Source organism: Chrysemys picta, chromosome 23 (assembly GCF_011386835.1).
Source record: "Chrysemys picta bellii isolate R12L10 chromosome 23, ASM1138683v2, whole genome shotgun sequence".
Classification (NCBI taxonomy): domain Eukaryota; kingdom Metazoa; phylum Chordata; order Testudines; family Emydidae; genus Chrysemys; species Chrysemys picta.
The window spans coordinates 16784296-16808622 of NC_088813.1; the positions used below are offsets into that span (position 1 = coordinate 16784296).

At 40.4% G+C, this 24327-nt stretch overlaps 1 protein-coding gene across 1 annotated transcript; it reads right to left on the reverse strand.

Annotated features, from left to right (window-relative positions):
- Positions 1–294: 294 nt before the first annotated feature.
- On the reverse strand, positions 295–23980 carry PSMB2 (proteasome 20S subunit beta 2). The gene is made up of 6 exons (XM_005298386.5): positions 23752–23980; positions 19636–19758; positions 17187–17257; positions 4981–5143; positions 2943–2992; positions 295–519 (listed from the first exon to the last, which is right to left on the reverse strand). Exons 1-6 carry the CDS (start codon positions 23840–23842, stop codon positions 412–414), a joined length of 606 nt encoding a protein of 201 aa, XP_005298443.1. The 5' UTR covers positions 23843–23980; the 3' UTR covers positions 295–411.
- Positions 23981–24327: the final 347 nt, after the last annotated feature.

Sequence of the window (24327 nt, forward strand, 5' to 3'; positions counted from 1 at the left end):
AGCTGCTTGCTGGACTGCAGCATGTACTGAGAGGATGGATGATGGATACTTAACTGCTGAAAGGGAAAATTAATATTCGAACAAGAATTTAAAAGAGAAAACATTTGGAGCAGCAAAACTGGAACAAGCGGAGAAAGCACAGAGACCCACTGATAAGAACGCAGAACAGCAAGGAAGGAAGTTGCTATCTGCACAGTCATAGATTGACAACCCCAGAATCCCATCTGCAGAGTAATGACAATTTAATTTACTTTGGGAGAAAAGGGTTAATGGAATAAAGTGATAAGACTGATATAGCCAATGTCAATCTTTATTTGAAGTCTCAAGTGCAGTACATTAATTGTGTACATCAACCGAGTAGAAAAAAAAACAAAAATGAACTGAAAGACTGCTCAGGAAAGATCCCAGGGGTTAGGATGACACTTTCGGAAAGGGTATGTTGTCCACTTCGTGGATGCCGTCTTTGTCAATGAACCGGACGCTGAAAGAAGGCAGGTTCAGGATGAAGCGTTTCTGAAGCTGTTTAACAGACAGAGAGAGGGGAAAGATTTGTTCAAGGCTTAAGTGAAAAACATTTGTCTTTGGGAGAGACATTGTTGCATGTCCTAAAAGCATTAGTTTCTATCCTCCAATTTCTGTCCTGCTTCCGCTTTGTTTCTGTAACATTTCTGGACACCAAAACTAAGAAGTGCCTTTCATATTCAGGAACCCTGGAGAGCTAGAACTGACTGTGTTCTCTATGGAAGTCAGTTTGGAAATTAAATAGAAATGGGAGGGTTTGAATAGTCACCTTAAAGAATTACATGGATTTTACAAGTGGAAAAAAGCCACAAGCAGCAACATTTTAAGCTTACCAACTTGCATAAGCAAATAAATATATTTTATTCTGCTCTTATGAGTTTTAGTATTTACCTAAAACTCCTTTTGAACAAATCTGAAGCAGGACTTGGGATCTGAATAAGGAGCTTGCACATCCAGTGATGTAATGTGTTAGACTCGATAAGAATAAACTTGTCATGCCCAAATTTATCTTGTTGTACATCTTAAAGAATTTGTCTTAAACTAGTACCTAACAAGAGAACAACTCTGCTGAAAAATTCACTTGACTGTGTGCCAGGGCTAAGTATTTAAAAGGTCCCCACTGTACGCACTGCTTGGGATATAAACTTCAGTCAATCGTGCATGAGACACTGGCAGCATGGCTCCCACAGTGCCTCTTATTTCAGCGTGAATTACCTCCGTTCTCTAACAAGACTTTTCATTTAAGCTAAAGTGGAGAAGATTACAATCGTTTTCTACCATTACACTTAGATACAAACAGGCAAACATTTTAGAGGGGCCTGAGCTCCTCTGCTTGTGATGTATTTACATTTATAAACTTCCCCACCCAATAACCAACACATACGAGTTAAGGTCAAACCCTTTCTTAGGCAAATGCTGAAGTCACCTTTAGGGTAAGACACTTATGAGCTCAAATAAATGGTCAGTTTGATATACGGAGGATAACGCCACTTCTTGCCTTGCTTGAGAGCAGGATGCCTTGATTATAGGAAATACAACGTGGTATTGTTTGTTCCTTGTATTAGGATGAACTGGATTGAGAGAAGAGGCCTTGCTGTCACGTTATTTTCTTTTGTAGCTTATTTGTATGTTTTGAATTTTTGGGTTAGGGTGCACCAATATAGTGAGCACTTGTGACATTCTTGGTTTTAATTTTTTTAGTAGTAGTGATAATTGGGGGTACCACAGGAAGCACAGATACTAATTAGACTCTTAAGGTCACTGACTGAGACAAGACACGGAGGGCAAAATGTAGCAGATTCTGCTCCATGTAGCACTGTATGGTAATATACTAGCCTTCGTTTAAGATGATTCGTCACATGCCCCAAGTGTGTTCTTGGTTTACAAATAGTTACTTAGTAGGCCAACTTCTAGAAGAACTGGTCCTGCAGTTCTTGAGGTATATTCAAGGCAGGATCCCTGGATTTATGCACATTTCTAAAGCACATTTCCAATGGCATCCAAAGTTAAGCAAATTAGTTGTACTTGGTAGTTTTTGTTGCGTCCCAGAAACTATGAGCTCAATAGCATATGACAGAGGCAAAGCTACTACGTACTTATCTAGCTACTGAGTTACCATGCGAGACTATCCTTTCAACTCACTAGCTGTAAAGACATGTAATGGTCAGAGAACTATACAACACAACCTCTGTCGGGATAGGGTTGTGCAGCACCCACTCAAGTAATTTGTAAAGTACTTTGCTAACTATCAGACACCACAATTGACAGTAAAGCTAATAATCTACTAAAAACCTTACACCTCACCAAAATGCTCGTAGGGCCTTTGCAGCAGAATTCTCCCCCGTAACACCAGTTCAACTCTTTAACCTCCAAGAGACAATGACACCAAGTACTGCTCTTATAAAGATTTACGGTGTGAAAAGGATATTTTTGCTAAAGTTTCTGATCAACCGCTTCAGTGCCTGAGGTCAAGTTATTATCGGAGTTAGACTTGGTTATTCAACTTATGAACTAAGGGGCGAAAGCAGTTTAAAAATGTGTAATAGAAAAATAAACTTACCACAAGCACAGGATAAGTATCAGAAGGATAAAAACATTTTAGGCAGAAATAACATAAAAAGACAAAGTCAAGGGCTGTCTACATCAATATTATGTTAAGTATGGAAGGACCAGAAGTAAAGAAAAGCAATTAAGCTTAAAGTTTACATTCTGAAGGACATGAACCATGCTAAGACAATGTAAGTACCCACAAATCCTTTTCCTCAGTAGCTGGTTCCACATCTGGCCAATGTATATTTATTACCCCTTCTGGCAAAGGCAGGAAAAAAATGTGACAGAGGAACAGGAAAAATATCAGCAAACGAAGGCAAACAAACATTCCTTTCTCAAGCTCACACAGGCCCAAGTCTTTGGCGACTCACCTCCTCTAGACATTTCTTTAGGAGCTCCATTGCCTCCTCGCGTGTGATACCTGAAGGAGAAAACACCCACAGATTGCTTTAGTTAGAGGCCATCTCTCTCAAGTCAATCTTTTTATTAAATTTAAACAACTTTTCAGCTGAGCACCAAAAAAACCCTCCTTCCCAGTTCACAGAAAACACATTCCATATGTACTGAGGATGCCCTGCACTGAAGCACTCGCGCTGCAACAAGCCATTGAGAATCGATTTGTTATACCAATGGGAAGCATGACGGAATTTTGCCTCCCATGGCCAGGGACTGGGCTTCGGAGAAGTCCAGCCGTCTCTCTCTCCTTGAGTTTATTACAGTTTTAAATCAGCTCCATCTGTCCACAGCCGGCTGCAAGTCAGTGAAAGTGGGCGGGGATTGGTTTTAGTGCTACATTCCCTGCTGGGTATGAGCTTTAATAATGGGAAAGGCACGTGTGTGATGCTCCTGCTATTCTCACACATTAGGATAAAAAAAAATCAGCATTCAGTGGGGATGGCCAACTGTGACAACATATTGTACTTAATTTTTTTCCTTTTGGAAGGGGTGGGGAAAGAGAAGAAAGGCAGCATCGCTTCCAGGAGATGCAAGTAATGAAAAAATGACAGAGATGCATGTTTAGCACGCAGCCTACTTGGTTCAAGGGCTTTTGTTCCAGTCTCACACCTGCTGCTCAGGTGGAATAAGCTCCAATTAGAAGAGAACTGCCAGATTCTTGCTGCACTGGTTGCAGGAGGCAGATAGAAATACTGCTAATGGAAGGTCTCTGCTATGAGTCAGTAAATTAAACTTTACACACAAAATATTGCTGCCAATGGGTAAAGTGCTTTTGTGGCTAAAGTACAAAGGAGTCAGAAAAAGCTTAACTCTATTCCCAGCCCTACAGACTTCCAATGTGGACAAGTCATTTCAATTGTGTTTCAAGTTTCCTCATCTGTAAAATGAGGATAATGCTGCCCTGTCTCCTGGCAATCAGAGAGGCTAAGTTTGAATGTTTTTAAAGCATTGAGAGCTACAGATGTGCAAAGAATTATTCCTACTGTTTACATCAGAAAAGGTTGCAAAGCAGCCAAAACAAAGCATCCCCATATACCAGACCTGCAAAAGGATGAGATACACGTATTTGAAAGGAATGCAGTTTTATTTTTCTGTCTTTTTAATATGCTATGAATTGAACTGATGCAAGTTATGGACAAATGAGAAACACGGCTGCACTCTGAAGAGGAAACCTTCAGGAGATAATTGTATGCACATCATAGCCAGCAAACTAGGTAACATACAGCAGCAGCAGAGGTACACCTCTACCTCGATATAACGCTGTCCTCAGGAGCCAAAAAATCTTACTGCGTTATAGGTGAAACTGCGTTATATCGAACTTGCTTTGATCCGCCGGAGTGCGCAGCCCCGCCCCCGGAGCACTGCTTTACCGCGTTATATCCGAATTCGTGTTATATCGGGTGGCGCTTTATCGAGGTAGAGTTTTATCTGAACTATAGCTTGTAGAGGCAGATGCCAGCTGAAGACATCTTCCCGCCCCACTGTTTAGTTTTGAACACCATGATTTAACTACCATTTGGTAGTCTCTTGGGATCTGAAGATAGAAATGCTAAGTAGTAAATTATCAGTGCAACACCTGGGGCAAAAAGTCAATAGTACCCAAAATACTGCAGTTAAGCCATCAAAACATTATTTATTAGATGAAGATGGCCAGGAACTAACAGGTCAGTAATTCAGATTAAAAAAATCTAACTTCCTAACTTTAAAACAGGAACTGCAAGCACGTGGAAAAAGTCTAGTTTCACCACAGCCTCCATTTCTGCTGAAAAGCTAAGCTATAGATTTTTAGATTTAACTCCTGAAGGAGTATCTAATCTCTGTGCCTACCACAGCAACAGAAACAGGCAGAGTGACTCAACATGATTCACAAATGCAAGATCCCACTTTATTAAGCCTTTGATTTACTAGTCAGTAGAAAGAGAATTGTTTCTTTGCCATAGGCTTCATACTTACTTGGCTTGTAATAGCGGTCAAGAATGCTCAGGGTTAGGAATGCACCATATCCATGTGCTGCAAAGGGAGCTTTAGCCAGGGCTGCAAGGTAATCCATATAATAAAGGGCAGGGCCTTCGTGTTCATCATAGCCGGCCAAAAGAAGATTGACATGGTAAGGGGTCTGCAAGCAGAAACACAGAATTTTGATTAGTGCAGCAATACTAACCAGTTTCCCCTCTACTGTCCCCCATAACATGTAGAGACCGGTAATCCAGCCCGTTTCAACGTGCTCCTTTGGACACACAGTGTTTCTAGCAACTGTGTAAATCGCTTCTGAGGAACACATTTGAATTCAAAACCCCAGAGTGGCTGAAATTTTGTTGTTGTTGGGAAGCAAACTTCTTTGCCCACTGCATTCCTTTCAAATGTGTAAGACTCTTACTCTCCCTTCAATCTACTCCTTGGGACCCTTTCACTGTTAGCGTTTCAATCTTATGGGGACAAATCATAACTAAAATACTTTTACACCACCCGCCTTCATCTCAACAAAATGCTTGGATTTTTGATTATCAGCATGCAAGCACAACGTGGACTTTTGTGGCCGGTACAAAGTTTGTTAATTTAATATGCTGTTAACCACACAGCATTTTAAGCCAGTATGAAAACAGAATACAGTGTCAAGAGTTTTATATATAATTGGCAATTAATGTTACAATGTAACATTACACTTTTATTCCATTACCAAGTTTAACTTAAAAATCACTAAGCTAACCTGAATAAATTTGCTTCCATCTAAGATTGCAGATTCTGGCCCACTTTCCTGTTATCATAAGATCAAAATAATCAAAGTGCCCCCTCCCCATCATAAACATTTAAGAAATACATATTTTCACATTTTTGTCTTTTAGGTTTCAGAAATGGTTTGACAGATGGAGAATTAAGTATTAGTCTGTTCCAGTTTAATTCTTTCCTCCCTATTCTCGTTTAAGACTTTAAACGCAATCCATTAAATAAAGATGTTTTCATGTTTATTCTTTAGCCAAGACAGACCACCCATTTCCACTAATACAACCATGCCTTTTACTAGGTTATAAATACAGATCTAGTAATTCTGCAAAGCCCCAGGAGTTTGCATCATGTTTTATATGGGTTATTTTCTTTAAAAACCTGTGTATTCTTATTGCATTTGCCACAGTGGGGAAGTGGTTGTGTAAGCACATAGCTATAGATATTCCAAACACATGTGAACACATTAGATATGATTTCATACTGCACACACACACATAAGATTACCAATTTGCGAAACATAGGCTCATAGAAGGAGTACATGGAATCACCATTTGCCTGCTCAACACTTTTACACTTTTAGTAGTTCCATACTGATTTTAGTACTTGGCATTAATAAGAAACTGTCATTGCAAACAAGGTGTTCATTAGATTTTCAGAAAATTTAGATCAACAAACTAGCCAGCCAGAGTAGGGAAGAATGACACCTACTACTAGCGCCAGAGCAGAGAGCAAACTCATTTTGAAAGTCTGGGATATGTGCAGTTGGTAGGAGCTTGTTTCTTATATAATTGAGAACGTAAACTAGAAAGTGATTAAATCCTTAGGAGCAAAACTGATTACTTCCAACACTTCCTTCCCTGGGTGCTATCTGCAGTTATGTCACACTGATTCCTTCAATGAGAAGTTATTAACAAAATAATAGATTAGCATTACATGGTTGGGATAACATTAAGTTGAGACCACAAAACCATGATAGTAAAGGACATCACTGGATGCAAGTAGTACAAAAAACCTTGAGTTGAAATAGTTTTTTAAATGAAATTACAGTGCTATAGTTTGAATACCCTCCTCACAAAAGGAACTGAACAGGTTGCTGATCTTTCCCACTTCATGTACCAACATATCCTTATAAAACGGTTTAGCAAATTAATTCACTGAATGTTTTTGGACATTCTATTTCACTACATTGCTTTTATTATATACATTTTAAGGGTTCATCAAACTAACAAAGACAAGCTCATCTCAAGCTTAACAGGGCCAGCTGCATCCAAATACTGCAGTACACTGTATCTTTACAAGGCTTTTTGGTTTCCCCTTTCATTAGGGAAAAGTAAGGACGGCCAACAAAATGACAGCCTCATTTACTTCAAAAATATAACTTTTAAAAAGCGTTATTGAAAGATATTCCATGAAAGATTGTTTCAGTCATTCCAGAATCAAGTTGCTACACAAATGTATTAGTTTAATTAGCCTGTGTATTATCATTTATTTATGCTTAAACATCTCACATGCACACCAAAGTTGTCATTTAAAAGCCATGACACGCAGCACAGAAGACAACTCACAAATTATTGTGCTACTTCGAATTACCAACTTTTGCATGTGTGAGAAGCTTAAGCATAAATAAGTGGTGTCACAGACTAATTAAATCAATACAGCTGGGTAACAACTCGCCGTTTCTGAAATTCTTCTGCAGAAGCTCCATGAAACATCTTTTGTTTGTGCTTTTTTTAAAATTTCAAATGTAAATAAATGATCTTATGCTAGCTTACTACTAGAGGAAGGTGGGGCTCAAACATTAGATAATTATTTTCACGTTTTATTTACTATTTCTACATCCTTTCTAACTGATTAACACCCTTTGGGATGCATCTAGTTCCTGATCTGTTCTATGCTGACAAAGAAATGCAATATTAAAAGGGGATTTTCATACATAATTTTGGGGAGTAAAATTCACATCTTCTACGGAAGAGCTCTCTTTTCAAGCTACATCTTTTCTTGATATCTAAAGTCATCTTCGCTTCCCGCTGCAGCGTCCACAACATTCACCTACTGCTAGAATTTTAAAGCATGCCAAGATTTGTTTCAAATCTAGCAGTTCAGGACTTGAATCCAAGGTCCCAGCAAGGCTACATTTTGGAAGGTGGCACTCTAATGGGGAATTGTTTGGGGTTTTGCCACAACACTTTACTGGTTTTAAAAACATATATATTTTCATATGTGAAAGTTAAAATGGTTTAACTCGATTAGCCTTAAAACATTTAAATTGCAATGGTAGTCGGAGCAAAAGGTAAAACACTTTTTACCCGAGTGCTGTGCCCTTAATGTGAATTATGTGCTTCTGACCCATCAACCCCACAATACTAAAATCAAATTTGTCCTACTCTGCCTTTTTCAGTTATGCTGCAAATATCATGCAAACTATGAGCTTTCCAGTATCCAACAAGCTGACACTCCCATTTACCAGACACACCAGCCAAATAAAATCAAAGCTTGCAAACGAACCACCTCAAATAGTATTTACCCCCAAAGGGGAGGAGGATCCAGAGACTCCAGAAGTCCACTAGGAACTCTGCACTTTCTATGGAAAAATTAAGACCACAGATACTATGGTGATGGGCAGCATTACAAAACCCCAAGAAAACCTTCATATGAGCATTAATGTTACGCTTTTTAAAGTGCCTGGTTCTAATCTTTCAGAGCATGGGCTGGCATGGTGGAAGCTTCCCCTACAACAGATCATTGCTGCACCTTAACATGGACCGGCAACAACCTTGCTAGTCTAGTACCGGGGTCCTCTTTCACCCTCAATTCTTCTATGCCTGGTTTTCCAACTCACGTTTCCAGCAGAAAAGCACCAAGTCAGACATTTGTTAAATACTCTCTATATTGAACTTTAGTATAGTAGCAGGATGTTTATCAATTTCAAACTAGGCATGGAATTTTGTTGCTAATTAACATGAGCAAGAGCTCTGAACTTTTTAGATTGTTACTGTGATTACAAAGGTTTAACATGAGAGATGATGGGCTAACACTTTGGGACTGAGTCAAAACAATGCATTTTTTCATCTCTCAAGAAATGAAATTCTTCATTTAAATTCCCTTCAGTTAAAGGAAATATTTTCCATCCCCATCTAGCTTTGCACTGTATGCCGTTGGATTTAAAATAACTGCAGTGATTAAGAAGAGCGTGAAATTCTTCAGAATTTACAGCTGAAGAGAACAGTTGTGAGAAATATATTGAAACAACAAGATCAGCGATGGGAGGCTGGGCGGCGACAAGCAGCGGTGTGACATCTGGCGGAAGCCAAAGTCACAGCAAGGGGGAGAGAGAGGTGGGCGTGAGGAAGCATCCTGCCAAGCGTGGACAGCAAGAGAGGAATTGACAGTCTTCCTTTGGACTCAGTCCAGACCCTGCCACCTATAATTAAACATATCATCACAATAAGAAGCTGCACTTTAGAATTTGGGTTTTTTTTTATTTAAACAATGGTACATTTACTAAGTTGCAGCACAATCTTGGCACTGGCATTCCCAGCAGTTAAGTCATCTGGGAGGTTGGGGAAGGCAGTAGGTTGAGAAAGGAAACATAGCAATATTTTCTGCACCATTAAAAAATGGTACCAGAGAAGTATGTATGTATATTTGTTCTGTATGTATATCAGTCAAATAGGAACTGATAAAAGGTCTTTTGAGACACACACAAAAAATACACCGATCATGGCAAAGTGGGTATTCACCTGCAAGGGTGTATACCCAGTATGAGGAGTGCTGCACGTCAGAAGTGATCAATCAGAATTAAACACTTCCCTAACGAGTACTGCGTCAACAGTTCGACCTGGGAGACATTTACAATAAAGCCCTTTGACTCCTCCTTGGGAGTGTAAAGGGGCCTTCAAGTGAGTGAACACTGCCAGAGTAGTGTGAAGAGCCTTGCCCATAAATAAGAAACAGGTTCTGTGATCCCAATGGAAAGTGTGACTTCTACTCTGAGCTTAGGCAGGGTTCCACCAGAAATAAATCATGGACCCCCTCCCGTCAGCTAAGGGTATGTCCACACTGGGGTGGGATGAGGTGGGGGAAGCTATACGGTTCAACTCGAGTTGCTAACCTGACTTGCCATGTCTTCACTGCTATATTAACCTGAGTTAAGAACACACTTTCCTTTTTTTGCAGTGTAGATATACTATATTTGGCTTCATTTTCACATTCCATACAGAAAACTAAGGCCTTGTCTAGACACAGTTTTTACACCGTTTAGTTAAACTGGTGTAAACCCAGGTGGAGGTTCTTATTTTGGTTTAAAAATGGCTTACTTTAGTTCAGCTGTTTCTAACAGAATTAAGCTAAACCAAGAGCAGCCTGGTTTAAAAACAAAATAAGAGCATCTACACATCATGAACCCAATTGAAACTGGTTATAAAAAAAAAAAAAAAAAAAAAAAAATCACACCTGAAACTAAAACAGCACAAATGCACATGTAGACAAGCCCCAAGTCCAATTGCCAATGAATTAAGTGTCAGAGTGTAAGGTGTAAAGAGTTGAAAAAGTATCAGTTATAGCTATTGCTGTGCATCTTCAGGACTACAGTGCAACACCACAAACTTGACTTAAATGAACATTAGCTGTTGTCTATCTGCAAAGAGGTGGGCCATTTCCTTGTTGCTACGCATGATTTTATACTCCAGCAGCAGCTCCAAGTTTGTGTGCTTTCTTGTTAAAGGTGCAGCCATATTGTAATTAGAGGGGTTTCAAAATTTAATGACTTAAAATGTAACATGGCACAGATGCCTTATTATACCAGCTAGTTAACACAGTATTTGTTTTCTCCATTCATTTCACTTGCTAATCCAAAACACTGTCTCTACCCAGCAAATAAAGCTCACAGATAAAATCACTGGCTGTCCAATGGCAAAATGTAACCCCTGTGTTTGCTAATCAGTAGTGTTTTTAAGGGGAATTCAGACAATATTCAATATTTTGGAGCAGACTCCACATGTTGAAGCAGAATTACATGCTGCAAGGTAAATGTAGCAAGTTATGAATGCTAAATACTCAGCGAGTGCTAGAAATATGAATAACTATGATTGCAGAGCATTACATTAATGCTGGATCATCCACAGAGATAGACAAATGAATTCAAACTAGCTGGAGTGGTGAGGGACACAGATGGCGGTTAATAGTGTAGAACATGCCTCAGTTTGGGTTGGGCTGTGACACTCGAATACCGTGCAGAATACTGTTTCAAAATAAACACACTGAGATCAAAATAATCTATTTCAGTTGGTGAAATTTCACTGAAGTAGACCCAGTGCAAAACACCAAGGCTGCTGTGTTGCCTTCACTGTGTAACATGGACAGCCACAAAACCAGGAAAAAGCTACGAAATGAAAAGGTTATATGAGATGTCCCCGCTCTCCTCCGCATCTGGCACTTTTGTAAACACTCTGTCAGCAAAAAAGGAGAGGGGCCAGAAAGGAGGACAACCAGCAAGCTCCACCCCCTCCACACACTAAAGGACCCAAAAACAAAGATTCGTTAATGCAGCTCCTCGGTGATCTGCAACCCCCACTGAACAGGTCAGAGCACAAAAGCTGCCCAATACCAATTGCCGTGGGGGAGCGGGTTGGGAACAACAACTGAATGGAGCCCACAGGAAGAGTTTCTATAGTCAAGGCACCTTGGGACTGAGGCATTCCACAAGTGAATGACCTTCTGGAAATTTTCTTGTCTTTCCTCTGCTTGCAATACAACACTTATGGGTCCCTCAAAGTAGGGAGTGGGAGAATACAGCTCAACCACATATCTAGTCCCAGGGGACTATTCTGTGAGTTTTACCCCCCCACACCTCCATTACTTTCCACGTGAAGGAGTGTCAATTACTAATTATAACAGGAAATTGGGAGTTGGATCCCTCTGTTGCATTTCTGACTGACACTACTCCGTGACCTTGGGCAAGTTGCTTCACCGCTCTGTGCCTCAGTTTGCCCACTTGTAAAATGGAGAGATTATTGATTCACCTTCCTAAAGTGATCTGAAATCCCTGGGAGGATGCAAAGTATTGTCATAAAGTTAGACCAAGACTTCAATAACAAAGCAGCACCAAGTGTTTGTTAAACAGCCCAAGCACAACGCTCAAGCTCAGACATAGTGAACTCTTCTAGATTTTATAACCCATTAAAATGATTTAAAGGCTACTGCATATTAATGACCAAACGCCCAAAAGTCCTGCTCATACTCCACTTTCTTCCTGTTCAGACTTGTACCTTGTAACACTGGTTAGCCAGAACAAACCCAATAACTGAAGTATCCCAGATATATGTGAATGGGGCCCCCACGCACCTTTTGGCACAGAGCCATTTCGCAACCTATTTGGAAAGAAGCGGATAGTGTTGAGAAGTGTTCTGGATTTAAGTCACCAATGCCAAATCATAGCTATTAAGACAAACAGTTTCCATTATCAGATTCTCAATAACTAAAACAAATGGTGTTTATTCTGAAGATAACCTGATTAGAAAAATTATCTATGGATTTGAGAGCTAAAGTTATAGATTTAAGACAATTGTGTGGGGTTAGTGTGAAACTCCTTAACAAGTAGATATTCAGAAAAATTAGGGATGGAGTAGAGCTACAGGGTCTTTTTACAAAGCCAAAATCTTTGATATAATATCACTATACTTCCAATGGGACTATTTAGCACAGAAACAGGGATTTCTGATCTCAGCAGGCACCTAACTGGGTAGCACACACTCGCTAGGAGTGAGAAAGCAACACCTTCTCACATACAATCCTCCTGAGAGGGGGGATTTACACCTGAAAACTCATAACTGTATCAGCACTGTGATGGGCAAAACAGCAAGTTAAAAAAAATTCTAGTTAATTTAAACCAGTATAGCTCAGAGTACAACCTCCAACAGCATTACTGAAACAGGAGAGTGATTCTATAGCCTGGCTCTTCCTAAAGGCCAGCCCAACATAAAAGGTAGGACTTTTGAGGGTACACGTGAAGGAAAAGACAGAAGGGATCATGGAGGGACTACACCCAAAAGTTGGAGTAAGGTAATACCGAAATACAAATTAGGGGATGTTTTCCAACTTGCCTGCTCCCCTGCCCCTAAATTTAGGGGACTAATCAGAGTTTGGTAGGGTCATCAATCTTTATAAAACTCTAGTTTCAGGTGTTCAGCCCACTAAGGTAACATTTCCCATTGCCAGACCTACATAATCTGTGCATACACATGATCCCGAGTTTAAAGTGTCCACTTGTGTCAGTACAGAGCAGAAGCCACATGCAACTCAGGTTCAGTCATAAGTGACTTTCCAAAATACAGTATTAAGAAATAAATGGGGTTTGGGCAAGGCAAATTGGTTTACACATTCCATTCTTGGCTACCTTAAAAAACCTTTTCATATTGGTCTGGCCAAGTATTAGCTGCTATTAGCCAAGGGTCTAGGCTCAACTCAACTTGCAGGGAACTTTCCACACCTTACTGTGCATCAAGATGAAAATATATATATTTAAACCTGTAGGTAAACAACCTAGTCCCCTCCTCTTCCCTTCCCCACAAAGTATAATTTAGCTTGGCATATATAGCCATAAAACATAATATAACCAACAGTATTAGATTAATAGACTTCCAGAGTCCTATGTGAATGATTTCTTTGTACAAAGCACTACTGGCTATATTTTTATTGATTCTAATTGGGTCAGAACAGGTACAGAAATATAACAAACATCTGACAAGTGACTGAGCAAAGAATACAACTTTCTGATGCCAATGTTTGTAGCTTCGTGTTGAAAGTGCCGCACTTTCATATAAGCACTAAGTGCTAAGTTTCAAAAGATGATAGTGTTCTCCCTACAGTACAGAGATCCCTGTAGTGTGACAGTGGTGTCAAAGTGCGCCATTTGCTCGGGGGCATTGCCATCTGCAGCAGCACAACATTTTGTCTCCGGTAAATAAACACATCTGCCTTTGCCAGTGTCCTCCCCACTGTGCTGCCCATCTGGAGCAGGTGAGCTGGAAGGCAAGCCCGGGCACAGGGAGGAGGGGGGATGCAGAGAGGATCAGGCCTCAAGGGACATGGCACATAGAGGAAGAAGACAGTGCCGCATCATGTCACATCCTGCTAACCGCATTTGCCAAAAAGCATGTTAAATTATTACCCTCGTTAGTGATATTTTTATCATATGTAACAAACGGCTGTCTGTGCTTAAGTAGGCAGGACATTCAAAGTCAATTTCACCTCTGCCATCTGCTCTGGGGGTCCTGTGACCTTGAGACAAGTAATCAGCCTCTTACGCAACTGACAGACAAGGCTGTGTATGCACAACGGAAGGAGGAGAATTACAATACTGCTTCTAATGTCACTCATGGAAACTCCTAACAGCTCCATGCAAACATACAAGCCTTTCAAAATGTGAACACTTGAATGAAAGTTAAAATAAGTATAATTTTTATAGGACTAACATCTATAGTCAATTTGTATCCATTTAATTTGCAGGAGGTATATCACACTCATTTCTAAACAGAATGAGGTGTGCTTTAAACAGAGGACTGGGAGTCAGGACTCCCGTATTTTATTCCCAACTCTGTATGAACTTGGGCTAGTCAAAACCTTGCTGAGCGTCAGGTCTCCCCTTCTTCCACCCCTCTTTTGTCTTGTTCATTTAGACTGAAAGCTCTTCAGGACAGGCTCTATGTACATATGGGGTCTAACAATAGGGCTCTGATCTGAATTGGGGCCCACAGGTACTACCCTAATACAAATAATGAACACTGATTGCAAGCCTGAAAAAGGTTCTCTGGGAAATTTCTATAAAATATCCGAGCAATAAACAAACCTCATCCCCTGTTCCTCCCCATACAAACATATTTGTTCAACTTAATTCACAACATCATTAATTCTCTTGTTTTCCCCTCTCTTTTTTGTGTGGAGAATATACATGTGCCAGGCAGAGGACTGTTGAAATCCTTAAACTTGTATATTTAGATACCACTTTGTCTTTCTGTAACAACTTCCAGCTAAGAACTTTATAGCACTTTATAAGCAGTGAATTAAGCCTCCTCTCCTTGTGAGGTACCCAAGGATTACATATTTCTACCCAATACCCGTTTTACAACTGGGGAAAAAGTGTGGATATTTGACCTTAAACATGTCACATGGCAAGCCAACAGCACGTGTAGAACCCAGAAGTCCTGACTTCCTCACTATAACTGCCAAGCATCAAAGGGCACTTATATAAGGCATCTGAATGATGAATGAGAAGACAGCATTTATTAGCAATGCTTTGAAATATTACCTTAAGTCAGTCAGTCATTACACTCTGCTAATTCGAAAAAACAGCTTCAACTTGGTTTTGATATTTACTGAAAGCTTCATGTCTCTGTTTACAAAAGGGGCTTGTTTTGCTAAGTACATCAAATAGCTTTGCTCTATTAAATCATTTTAGGAGAAGATTAAACGGATTCAATGCATTTGCATGAGAAGTGATGGCCTTATCTCGATTTTAAAGGGGCTTAATTCACTTAGCTGTCTGGTATTTATGACAAAATGTTTACTGGGCCCAAAGCTGCAATTTTAACACTGTAGTTGTATTAGTTTCCAATAAGTGAGGTGAAAGGCACTTTAACAAGGAAAAAAAAAAGCAAACCATAGCTTACAATTTCCATAAAACAGACCACTTTGATGAGGAAAAACCCACAGTTAAAGAAAGAAGAGACCTCTCGATTACAGAGTTCAAGTGAAAGTTATTCCCCAGTAATTCATAGTGAGTAGTTAGCGGACATTTGGTCTTCACCAAGACCCTGGATTCTGAGCCATATCCCAACTTCTATGCCACGCTTTGAAGACAATTAATCAGATCATGATCAAAACAAAATCTGAAGTTTTTCACAGGTTGAAAACTTCCCCCCTCTTATATTGCTTCTATCCATTTTCCATTTGGAAATACATGGATATAGATAATTAAAATGAATAGCAGCAGGGCTAACAGAGTAGCCATCTGGGGAAAGATATTAAATGATACACCTCTATCCCGATATAACGCGACCTGATATAACACGAATTCGGATAGAACGCGGTAAAGCAGTGCTCTGGGGCGGGGGAAGAGGGAGCTGCGCACTCTGGTGGATCAAAGCAAGTTCGATATAACGCAGTCTCACCTATAACACGGTAAGATTTTTTGGCTCCCGAGGACAGCGTTGTATCAAGGTAGAGGTGTACTTAACGTTTTTAATGTCCTTAACATGAAATCACAAACAAGCCTATTATAAAAATAGGTAAAAGTCCTTTCACAGGTAACATTTTACAGAAAATAGAATAGTTGTCAATGTCATCTCCTTAAAACTGAACACAATGTTATTGTAACTATTATTTAACTAGTAATTCAGGAGAACCTTAATTTGCCAAATGTCTCCAGGGTCCCCAAACCAATAGGGGTTTGTTAAAAAGAGAACATGAAACAACTAACACAAGCAGACAAAGATGGACAACAGGAGACACTACTATTGTACAGTAATTCTTTATTCATACTACTGAAATTATTTAGGGCATAATATAGCACGGCAGTATAATTAAGATACAGGAACCACCGGGGTGGCTCTTAATACATGTATCTCATAATAGCAGTAGTTTTTAAAGTACTTTGTGAGGTTTTATATTTTTCAGAAGGCATTTCAGAAATTTGGGTTTAAGAAAAAATCAGGTTTGACTATACACAAGTTACATCGGGGTGGGGGAGATAGCTCAGTGGTTTGAGCATTGGCCTGCTAAACCCAGGGTTGTGAGTTCAATCCTTGAGGGAGCCACTTAGGGATCTGGGGCAAAATCAGTACTTGGTCCTGCTAGTGAAGGCAGGGGGCTGGACTCGATGACCTTTCAAGGTCCCTTCCAGTTCTAGGAGATGGGATATCTCCATTAATTTAAATTTAAATTTAACTGTGAAGTAAAAATCTAGTGACGCTAAATGCGAAATTACTAAAATGATCTGCACCAAGCGTAAGAAGAGAGCACGGAATTACGAAGTGAAAGTGAACTATATAAAACTGACATGAAAGGGAAATGTCTTCTCCACCCCTTTTGTAGCAACAAAACCTGATTGCTCTCAAGGGTCTCAGTTCCTCACTACTCACTGTGGGGAGTCTGTGGCTTCACTAACTCAGACCATACTCCAATCATTTGCTTGTTTCAGAAGAATAGAGACAAACTTGGCCAGTCACATGTTATTTTCTTTTTTATTTTGTGTTTTCTGCCCTGGAGCATTCAGTCATGTGTAAGCACATGTTTAAATTGTGAGCCCGAGGGGAAAAAAATATTGCTGAGAAAAAAAAGCTGTTGCAGTAGGAAGGGAAAAGGGCAAACATATTGTTTGATTTTTGCGAGAAGGCCTTAGTAACTTCAGTCATTGCTAGTATGCCTCCGTTATTACTTACCCGACTGCGTAGGTAGTCGGCCAAGTTTCTGCGTGTAAAGTTTGCTGCTGCAGTAGGAGACAACTCATACCCTGATATAAGAAACAAATGCATTTATGAGGAAACTGGAGTGCAAATGCATCATTCTTACTGATTTACTGTCACTATTTGTTTCATAATAAAACAGAAAGGCAACATGATTGAGGGCAATTCCAAGTTCCTATTCTGGCTCTGACAACCCATTTACTGTGTTCCCTTTACCTCGGTCTACATTTTCCCTATGTTAACTGTGAATAATTATACTGACCTATATCAATAGGGTGGCTAAGGATTCAAATTACTCATACCTGTACAGGGATTCAAAATACAAAGCCCTAGAAAAGTGCAGAATATTACACATCTGTATTCCGAATATTTTTTCACACAAACTGTATCCCAAAAATGGGGTGGAGTTAAATAGGAGAGACACAGAGGAATAGAGATGATGTTTTTCACCCAGGATTTGAAGACAGATGCAAAGTTCCTGCATTTCTCTAAATCACAGGGTATGCCTACACAGCAATTAACCATTCACAGCTGACCCAGGTCAGCTGACTCGGACTGTGGGGCTATAAAATTGCTATGTAGATGTTCCAGCTTGAGCTGAAGCCCAAGCTCTGGGATCTGTCAATTTTTAGCTCCACAGCCCAAGCCCTGCGAGCCTACGTCAGCTGACCCAGGCCAGCCACAGGTCTTTTATTCCAGTGGAGAGTACCTTCAAAGGCCTGGACTGCAGAAGAGAAGGCTCTCTTGCCCACTGGCAAGATTGTGAAATAGGAGAGAATTCCGAAACTAATGCTGAATTTTTTTTTTTTTTTGTAAAACCAATCCTTTAGATGTGTAATTCCATTTCAGTTAGTGAACAGGAAAGAGACTCAGGACAGGATGCTAAAAGTTCTACCACCTGTAACAATGAATAAAGAACCAAAAGACTGATGGCTTCCATAAATAATACAAGACACTTCATCAAAAGCCTAATGCTAAGGATAGCAGAGCAAGTTATTACAGGATATCCTACTGTCATCAAAACCTTTAACCTGCCCTAAAGGATAAAAGTTTTTACTAGATATCGTAGATTGGTTTTTTTTTTTAAGCGATGACATAAGGTGCTCAATCTATTGCTTCATAGTTTTAAACAATGGATTTCACCAAAATACAAAATACAAATACTTTTACAATTCAGTACCGACTTACCTACATACTGAGTATAGGTGAACCAAAGATCATTTAATTAAGAGTTCAAACATTTGCAGTCACTCTAGAAATTCAGAAAGCTGAAAGACTATAAGGCCAAACTGCTCTTTTTGACTAGATCAGTATCAAGTCAGTACAAATCTGATTAGAGATTTGAACACACCCCTGGGAGGTAATCAGTGCTTGCAAAGGCAGGAGGAAACATTTTACAATGAATTGCATATTTCACTAGGTGATCTCAGAAGTGCTCTGCAAACTAGTTGCAGTACTCTCCTGAGTGAAGCATTATCTTCTCTTTTACAGAAATTGACATTTTGGAGAAATTGAGGCAGAGAGGTCAGATGACTTGCTCAAAAATCAACTCACATCAGAACTAGCAATAGATACCCGAGTCCGGTTTTCCTGTCCTCCCCTTTCTAACAGCTAGGCTATCCTCCCTGTTTTGTACAGACCAAAGAGTACCAATTCTGGTGTGTAATTATACTGGGGCATATTGTTGATAGGGAAGGGAAATGAATTATTGAAATCAAAACAGAGACATTCATTCATATATATATTCAGCAGGAATTAACTCTTTATGAATATATAAACTTGGGTGGATTCAATGCCAAGTATTCAAGCCCCTAACTACCTATATCCTGCCCTCATCACCATATTTACCTGAGCCCGTAAAAGGCAGAAACCCACAAACTAGACAGACTAAGAAAATTAAGTGTAGCCCCCCTCAAACACCAACCTGAAATAATCTAATAGTTATCTTTAAAGGGACATCAACTTTATTAAGACTCACCCCTTGTGTCTGAATATTTTTGAACTACTTATTAGAAGCAACTCCTAAAATTACTAAACCTAAAAAATTAGTACATTTCACAGTACTTTTTATACAAAAGTTTTACTGTTTCCCTTGTAGAGAAGCTATTCATTAGTTTTTCCTGTTTGTGCCAATTCTTCACAGCAACATGAAAGGTCTTTTTAAAAAAAGGTTAGCAATAAACTGTAAACCCACAAAAACTAGCATGGTCACTAAGGGACAGTGTAATACTCTCAAATATATTTTATTAAAACACAGGATTTCCAGCTGTCCTTTAAACTCTCAGTAACAAGGATACTGAACCTCTAATAACATGCAGGCATATTAGCTCTCATTCATATAATTATAAAACATGACCTCTTGTTCTTACTACACTTTAAAACAAACCCAGTAAGGAGCTGTTTTGAGTTCTGGTTTTGTACTTACCATTTCTCATTTTATAGAGCTGAACATTTTTCTGGATGTACTCTGCAAACTGCACAGTGTCTCCAGCTTCCCCCACACACAACAGCAAGATCTTCTCGCTCATTTTAAACATCTTATCATGGTCTAGGCAACGAGACAAGAACAAACACTACAGTCATCAGCAAGAATATGCTATTTTGCCAATACCATAGCAGTTTCACAATTTATTTAATAAGTACCAAATTAAAGGATTTTAATCACTCAATTATGCGAATCAAAGCATCCCAACTAAATTACAATATTCAGCTTCTCTCAGTCTCCCAACTTAATCTGTTGCATAGTGTTCCTACGTGCGGTCATGCTTCAGAGAGGTGACTGCATTCCAGTGGTTAATGTAGCGCCCTACATCTACTCTGAATCAGTGTATGGTCCCAGTTGTGTAACTGGATCCATGCTGACAGCCCCTGCACAGGGAGCACTCATGGAGACAATGGAGCTCAACACCAGGGTCCACATGTGCACATCCAAGAGCAGAATCTGGAACAAAATTCTGAAGTGCTTTGATATTCTTCAGGAGGAAGATGCCACAGAAATGCAAGGTGTTACTCATGTACCAACGTTGGTTAAAACTGCACACAGACAGAACAATACATTTAAAAAAAAAATTAAGTATTAGCTCTTTCATTCTATTATTTACTCACCAATAAAATATTCAAGAGTTTTGCTTGATAAGCTATTAGGTTTTGCTTTATATAAATAAATGATGTGTTAGGGCAAGTGCAATTCTTGTTAGAGTTGAAACATGTGAACACATTAAGCAAAGAGAAATTATGAAAAATGTAGGATCAAAATGTATGTCAAAGAGACTTCCTTTTCCTAGGATATCCAGATCCACTAACAGCTGTTTCAGAAAGGAGTAATTTGGATAGACAATGCCTGACAAGGAAAACCACTTATTTTAAAATACAGCGGTAGTCAATGTCATGACTGAACTCTATTAGAACACTGGTAATAAGAAAAAATAATAAATATTGATTATAAATTGCAAAAATAGCCCACTGAGAAGCAACAAAATCATTAAACTGTAAACCAGAATTCTTCCCTTGAAATCAAAACTTTAAAACTGTAATTTTCTGAGGTATTTTTCAAATCTCAGCTATGACAACAAAACTATAGGAACACAATTTTGTACTACTCCTAATACTGTAATCTTATCTGACCACCAGTCTGCTTTAACTAGATAAGATAGATAAATATTCAAGCAGCTGTTAGTGCCTAAGGAAAACTGCTTCTCCATATTCAGGCTAGGTCTACAGAACAACAGTCTAAATCTCCATATCTGAATCTCACTTTCACTTTCAATTTACTAAATACTGCTGAATAATCTTCCCTGGAAGACATGTTTGAAAGCTTCTGAAATGTCACAATCCTTTAATAGGATTTCGAGAGTATTATGCAGTTGTTAAATACTTTAAAAGTTGCTTTTGAGTGTTCAGGGATTGCTATTCAGATTGATCACTCTCTGCAATTTGTTTACAATTTGAAGGAAAAAACTAGCAAATACCAATATTTTATATGAATACTACCTATAGCTTAATGTTTTTCAAACTAGGATTAATAAATCCCACATCAGTATGTTTGCCTGAATAGATTAAATAAATTCCAACTGGAATTAAACATGGTTAGTTTACAAAACAAACTTTTAAAAGAAGTTGATGGTATTTGGTAATATTTAGAGTAAAAACTGCAATTTATTACAGCGATTTCTCCCTAACTTGGTGTCCTGTTTATGAAACAAGAACACCACCTGTGTTTATTTTTGTAGACATGAAGATAGATACAGTGGCCAGATTCATCTATCAGCATAGCCAACTTTTGCAATTTTATTGAAATGCTCCCAATATTTGGGGGGGGAAGGTGTGGTGTTTAGATTGCTTGATTTTTAAAGTCCCAACTGCTGGATTCATGTGATTATGTGAGAATATACATTTTTAAAGAAAGAAAGTTTAACCCTCCTTGTTGAAGAAAAACACTTGGAAGTGGACCTGCATTAACATAAAGGCTCAAATGTGAACATGAAGGCTGAAACCCAAAGTCAAATTAAAAACTTTTTTTTTTTTTTTTAAATCTCATGGTTTTGGGGGCCTTTTTCTCCAGGCTTGTGGCTGACAACACAGATTTAGTACAACTTTTTAAGAGGAAAAAATTTTATGTTGAACATGAACAGCTGACTGCACTTGTTTTACTTTGCTAATGTAGAACTCAGTCCTTCTAACATGTGCGTAGCTTTGTGCATGTGAGTAGTTCCACTGACTACCTGTAAGTGCTTGCAGGATCAGGCCCTGAAGTCCCGTGTGCAGTGGGGAAATTTTAAAGAGTCCCCACCATGAGCTGTAACACTAGTTCAACTGAACACAGTTAAAGTTGGTAGGAACCCTAATGTAGATAAGACTTATGTCTGGACCCATGTTTTCTACCCCCTTCAATTAGGCTTACTTTTTAATAGGGTTAACTAAAACAATAGTAAAAACAGGTCCACCCATGGAAGCCTTGGGTCCCACTGGGTCAAATTAAACTGTGTTAAAATTGCTGGGGGAAATATTTTATAAATTTTTCAAGCGTAGACATAGTCAATTTCCTTGGGAAAAAGGCTCAGAAAGAAAGTAAAACCTGGGAACATGTAATATCTGTACTATTCTCCAACACTTCAGTAGATAAAAGGTACACAGGTTCGGGTAACTGTTATTGTTCAGATGGCTCAGCATTCTAGCAACATTTTCTAATAACAAAAAAAATTAGAAGTGAAAAGACCAAAAGAATGGGTGCTTTATAAATCCTGAAGATCAGCAAAAGCTCCCTGTAATATCTTTTCATCTTCAGTTGTTACATGTGCACAATCTGAGAAACAAAGTTAACTCTTTTGGTCTCACTCAGCTCTCTCACGTGAGCAGTTATGGAGATTTTTCTATTTGAAATAACTTAGAAATGGGCTGACAACTTAGCGCTTGGAAGATGTAAGAGCCAACAGCTAACACTTTACAGATGCTCATTTTTGCAGAACAGTCCTCAAGTACCTTTTCACTTCTATGCTGCCCTTCATGGAAGGGAGGAAAGCCACATAGAAGTCAGAAAAACCACTACACCGTCAGCCATGAAATCGCCCCTTAAAACTCACCTTTGCTGTGATGTCTACGCAATGCTCAACAATGGCTAAACAGTGGGTATATACTGTGACTATTGCTTATTATACCAACCATGATAATTTCATTGATACCTTGACCTCCCTACTGCTTCTTTTTCTCCACCAGTTGCCTCTCATCTTATATTTAAATACTCTATAAAAGAAAACTCTACCCCAGCACCATAAAGGTGTGCAGTGCCAAGCACAAGGGAACCCTACCCTGGGTCTCTAAGCTCTACTGCAAGAGACTGAGGTGACAAATTCATGAATTCACTGTAGAACCAAGACAGAATAATTAAAAATAAGTCACAGTAGAGCAAATAGGAGATAAATTCCTTTTTGAAAACTTTTCCCCTCTGCCAAGTTTGCGACACTGTGAAAATACCTTTCCAATGGGCAGTTAGCCGCTACACAATACACGCTTTGGGGCAGGGGCCAGGCCTTCCTAGGTGGCTGCAGTGCACGCAGCGCAATGGAACCCTGATTCTCATCTGGGCCCCTGGGTGGTTTCACAACATGCCACCACACACCTCGATGAATACCTTGTTTTTTTTTTTTTTTTAATAAGAAAAGCAAGTCCCTTCGGGTTCTTAAAGGTAACCGGTTTTCCCGCTGCAAAGGTGCATAAACAGTAAAGGGTGACACAGCAGCAGGTGCACAAAGAAAACTGTCATCGAGGGGCAGGGATCTCCCAGAGGGCTGCAGACCTGTACCAGACCCCTGGGCTCCGCAGCAGGGGGGAGGGTCAAGAGATCTTTATCTCCCCCACCCCCCGAGCAGCTGCCCACCCTTCCTCCCTCCCTCCCTCAGCAGCTGCCCCCCTCCTCCCCACCCACCCTCCCTCCCTCAGCAGCTGCCCCCCCACGCAGCCCCCTCCCTCAACAACTGCCCCGCGACTTTCGTGCCCCACCCGAGGGACAGCCCGGCCCCACACCGCCCCCAGCCCCGCCTCTCACCGTGCTTCATCTGGACGATGCTGGAGGCCGCCACCGTGTCGGAAGCCACCAGGATGTAGTCGGGGCCCTGGATGCCGATCAGGTACTCCATGGCCGGGCGTTACGGGGCGGGGGTGGCTGGGTGCGCGCGCGGTTCGTCCTCAGTCCCCGGGCCGGCGGCGGCAGCAGCAGCAGCTTCCCTCCGCTCCGCAGCGCGACGTGACACAGCGAGGCCGCGCGGCCGGCGCAGGGGGATGACGCAGTCGCCCGCTCTCGCGAGAGTCCTCACCCACACGCCCACCACGTGACCACAGACGCTCCAACCAGCGACCTCTGACCCCCGCCCCTCACCCCGGGTCTGGGGGCTCTGCCCGTCTTCCGCCTTCCCCCCTCCCCCCCGCCTTTCCTTTTTGCCTGCCGTGTCCTCTGTGCTTCCGTGCTGCTGCAGCCGCCCCTCCCCCCGGGGAACCAAGGGGCCCCCCCAGGCAGGGGCCCCAGACCTCTGTCTCCCCTGCCTGGGGGGCCCCTTGGTTCCCCAAAGCCAGGGGCTTTCTGTCGTGCCCCCCTGCATTGTCTGAGCACCTGGCTCGGGTGCAG

Bases quoted from the DNA above. Each gene is read 5' to 3' on its own strand.
- PSMB2 (XM_005298386.5), bottom strand. From the start codon at position 23,842: ATGGAGTACCTGATCGGCATCCAGGGCCCCGACTACATCCTGGTGGCT. The intron at 19,759-23,751 runs GTGAGAGGCGGG...CTCGTTGCCTAG, and splicing joins CATCGTCCAGATGAAGCACG to ACCATGATAAGATGTTTAAA. The intron at 17,258-19,635 runs GTAAGTACAAAA...TTCTTATATCAG, and splicing joins GCTCTATAAAATGAGAAATG to GGTATGAGTTGTCTCCTACT.